Source organism: Lolium rigidum, chromosome 5, assembly GCF_022539505.1.
Source record: "Lolium rigidum isolate FL_2022 chromosome 5, APGP_CSIRO_Lrig_0.1, whole genome shotgun sequence".
NCBI classification, from domain to species: Eukaryota; Viridiplantae; Streptophyta; class Magnoliopsida; order Poales; family Poaceae; genus Lolium; species Lolium rigidum.
In genome coordinates this window covers 6,406,635-6,410,960 of record NC_061512.1, presented here as the reverse complement: position 1 = coordinate 6,410,960, position 4,326 = coordinate 6,406,635, and the positions used below count along the sequence as shown (strand labels likewise).

The following is a 4,326-nucleotide window of genomic DNA, read 5'->3' as shown; positions in this document are numbered from 1 at the left end:
GGCACTTGGTTTTCGTTCGTGCACGGTTCGGGGGTCATCACTGGCTTGGGATTTTAAATGGGCTGTAGATTGCTGCGCGGGCTGACGAAATCAACTTTACAACAAATGGGATAGAGCGCTGCTATTTAAGCTGGTCGAGGGCGACACATTACGACGTCGAGCTCCTATCTTTACTATTAAATGCGAGTTGGTCGTTTGACACTCAACGCATTTTAGTGGTCGTCATTGAAAGCATCTATCCATCCAATTACACGCTACCAAAAACCACCGTCCGATCCTGCCCTCTTCCCCGCTCGGGGAAACCTCCATCGGTCCATCCTAATCCCTCCTTGTGCGCCTCCACCCAATCTCCTTTCTCTCCCATCTAGATCTCAATCACGCCGCCTAGGCCTCTGCCACCCACCTCGCCGTCCATGGTCCACCCCATCCCCATCCCCATCCCCATCCCTTCCCAGCGTCGGTCAGACTTCAGCGCCCCTCCTCCTCATGGTGACTACGGAGCACCTCACGGACGAGCGACACTTGGGAACATACGTGCCTGTGGCCAACCGCCCTGCTCATGCTTGATCTCGTGGCCATCCGTGTCACGGCTAGCATGCGAGGGCAGGGTAGGCGGTAGAGATCCATTGATGGTGGTGGTGGCTGATGGGGACGACCAAGGCGGTGAAGCTCAGCGACGGCCGCAACTGGCGGGAGGGGCGCGGGCGGAAAGAGCTCTCCGCGGTACAGATGGCGGTCGAGAGGAACAGAGGATACAAGGTTGGCGGAGACCTGAGCCCAGGGTACAGTAGTGGCATCTACCCTATACTACATACCATGCTTTTATTCTGTTCAAAGGGGCTCACCTTCCTCTCGTCAATATCAGGAGCATGATCAAAGCAGCGACAAGGGGCACGACCTGAGTAGCGACCTGGCGCGTGGGGAAGAGCCTCTCCGTCTCCTACCTGTACACCAGGCTGCGCTCATCCTACTCCTGCTCTGGCTGCCAGCAGGGTAGGCTTTTGGTACCGTCGTCGCGTCTGTTGTAGCTTCGGTTGTGCACTATGCACAACGCTGCTACTTTGTGCTGTTTTGGTGTATAAAAATCGTATGTATTATTTAGAATTGACTCTTCGGTTCATGATGTTTATTTGATCACATTTGTGCGGAGTCATTATGCCAAACAACAAGAATAGTGTTTCCATGTACTCTGAAAATAAGGTTATAGGCAAAACACAAGTAGTTGATGTCTAATGAATTAATTTAAAATCAGTCCAGGTAGTTGACTTCCCTTGATCTTTCATCTTTGGGATGTAGGTTTTCATATACGGAGTGATTATGCCAAAGCTGCCGCAGCCACCGGATGCCTCGTAGGAGAAGGTCGGACAGAAGCTGAGATGTTCCTAATCTCCCATGTAAGTCACCTTTCCCTTGTTCTATGTGAATGCACTTGTACTTTTGGTATACTTGCAATTATTTGATAATGATAATATTAGAGCAAAATTATTCTACATTCTGAATTGTTCAATACATATACTTGATATGTGCATATTAAATCTGTTTTGATCTTAGTACAATAAAAGCAGGTACTTGGGTGGATGAACTCCTCTCCCTTGGAGATGTTCCCATGCGTTACTAGGCTTAAATATGTGAATCAACTTGTGGAATTATAATATAAAAAGAAAGAAGCATGATGAATATCATTCGTAGCTATTTGACCTAATATTTTGATTTCTACACTAATAAGCAAGTTGAAGGCTGGTAATCTTTACGTTCGCACCATTGATATATATGGCATGATCCTCTTATGCATCACATCTGAAATTGTTTTGGTGTCCTATGACGATTTCTATTTTGCATAAACCTATTGACAATTTCAGGACGGCATGAAACCTATGACTCACATGTTTATTGTAGTGGCCCTTTGGTTTAATGCCTCTCATGTTCTGTACATGCCGTGGTCTTTTGTATGAAACCTCACAAGTTATTATTAATGAATCAACAGGTGCAAGTTGTCTATGGTCGAGTCATACAGCTCCAAGTCGTCCATAACCGCGGACACGGCTTATCGATAAGATTGTAACCCTGCAGGGGTGCCCAAATGTGCCCACACGCACGATCAACCCACTTACGACAGGTGGATATCACGACACGCACTCTCCTTCACCACAACAATGTCCAGGAAGCCACCTAACTAAGTTAACCCGAATCAGAGTCAGAAAAGTGCAGATAAACACATCAATTCATCATTTAACTACCTTTAAGATTAAAATTTTCCATTTTATTTAGATATTCCTTCTTTTATTTGGTCAGGGAGCCATATTCTTGCTGAACATTTATGAATCCTTCCTGGAATGCTACCTTGTGATTGGTCAAAACAACACGCGGTCCTTCACAATGCCATACTTCTGTGATATCTCATTAGGCTTTTCGGTGCATGTAGTAGTCAATCTGAACTGTTAATCTAATTTTCGTATTCCCGTGCCGCTCAATTGTCTATGTTTTCATTTATTCTTATCGATGTTTTGAAGGAAGCGGTAGGAGATGGATGCCCGGTATGACTGCACAATGTCTGGCTAGATTGTTTATCCCCTTATCTAATGTGGCAATGATAACCAATAACAAGAAGGAATTGCCTATTTGAACCCTCTCAATATACATATATGTCAGATAGGTGGCATAGCTTTTAGGATTTATCACTTGTAGGTTCGGAGCTTGTTCCACCTGGTTATGATGTTGCATTCTCCCCCAATACCTTCTGTTGATCATTGTTTTTTATGCTATTGTTGGTCAAGTAATTAAACTTGTTTGGTACAAAATTCACAAACAACACACCTAGGCAGTATCTTTATGTCGTTTTGGCGGAGTAACTATGAATTTGGACATGCTCTGTTTGGTTTAGATAAACTCTTCGGTACTCATAGCAGTGTTGATCTGAAATTCTGAGTACTGGACTTTTGGATTTGAAAAAAGTATGCTCCTGTTGTAGACCAGAATATCTGGAAATTTGTTCAGATGGTGGATCCAATAGCTGACTCAAATAAAAGCCTTGACCGTGGACTTTATTAATGCTCTGATTTCTCATTCCAAAAGTAACTCCTATAGAATTAATAGTTGCCCACATATAATACAGGTCCATTTCATTCTTCTTTTTGTTTGCAGCTAGCAGTTTGATTGCTGATGTGTTTGATGTTGAGGTGTCAGTTCTGGAAGCAGAGGTAATGGAATTTGCATTTTATTTCCAGAAATGCCTACGGAGATTGGAATTTCAAGGATGAAGATACTGATTTATGCCATCTTTCTGCTTCAAGAATACATTCTATGTGCTCTCTTCCTTTCACTTCAGACTTACGAATGTTTAGCCTGCTACGAAACTCATGTGTTCGGCCTAAAGAGTTACAAATTTATCCGTGATGGCCACATGCACTAATGCCTGATGCAGTCTTGCGGGGAACATTCAGCTAGCAGCGGCATTTTCTCTGGCAGTGACATGATCAATCCATTGGTAGATGATAATTACCTCAGGTGATTCGATAATCTGTCTGTAGTTATTTATGGATGATTAGTTGTCAATCGCTACATTACATGCACATAGAGGCCTCATAGATATAATTTCTCTGTACCGATGGTTGCTGGACTAATATTTCCTCAAAGCAGTAGTATTATCCATCACATCTTCCTTCTTCTCATCACACTTGACGTGGTTAACAGCTTCATTTGACTAAAAGAATTTGACTCTTCCTAGCAGGCGAAATTACTCCGAAGTGCTCGCAGATTACCTACACTGAAAAATAATTTCTTGCTCAGCGCCGACGATTTATTCCAGCCAACGGAGTTAAAGATCATATTTATGCAACTTACTTGACACTCCCTCCGGTTGCTTTTAATCCACGCGGAGGTTGCATACACGTAGGTAGCTAGGGCGGTTGATGGCGTGTATTTCACACGTTCGTTGGGCAACCCCAAGAGGAAGGTATGATGCGCACAGCAGCAAGTTTTCCCTCAGAAAGAAACCAAGGTTTATCGAACCAGGAGGAGCCAAGAAGCACGTTGAAGGTTGATGGCGGCGGGATGTAGTGCGGCGCAACACCGTGGATTCCGGCGCCAACGTGGAACCCGCACAACACAACCAAAGTACTTTGCCCCAACGAAACAGTGAGGTTGTCAATCTCACCGGCTTGTCGTAACAAAGGATTAACCGTATTGTGTGGAAGATGATTGTTTGCAGAGAAAACAAGTAAAAACAAGTATTGCAGACAGATTTGTATTTCAAGTATTAAAGAATGGACCGGGGTCCACAGTTCACTAGAGGTGTCTCTCCATAAGATAAAAGCATGTTGGGTGAAC

At 44.0% G+C, this 4,326-nt stretch overlaps 1 protein-coding gene across 5 annotated transcripts; it reads left to right on the top strand.

The window, feature by feature from the left end:
* The first annotated feature begins 409 nt into the window (after nucleotides 1–409).
* LOC124653573 lies at nucleotides 410–3,864 on the top strand. 5 transcript variants are annotated; one of them, XR_006987970.1, is made up of 5 exons: nucleotides 410–782; nucleotides 866–993; nucleotides 1,297–1,394; nucleotides 3,142–3,504; nucleotides 3,728–3,864. XR_006987970.1 is itself a non-coding variant. In XM_047192635.1 (4 exons), the coding sequence occupies exons 1-3, from the start codon at nucleotides 414–416 to the stop codon at nucleotides 1,313–1,315; spliced, it is 516 nt and encodes a 171-aa protein (XP_047048591.1). In that variant the 5' UTR covers nucleotides 410–413; the 3' UTR covers nucleotides 1,316–1,394; nucleotides 3,142–3,864. The 5 variants fall into 5 exon arrangements, 3 of the variants coding, with proteins under 3 accessions (XP_047048591.1, XP_047048593.1, XP_047048592.1); XR_006987971.1 differs by having other exon boundaries at nucleotides 3,725–3,864; XM_047192635.1 differs by having other exon boundaries at nucleotides 3,142–3,864.
* Nucleotides 3,865–4,326: the final 462 nt, after the last annotated feature.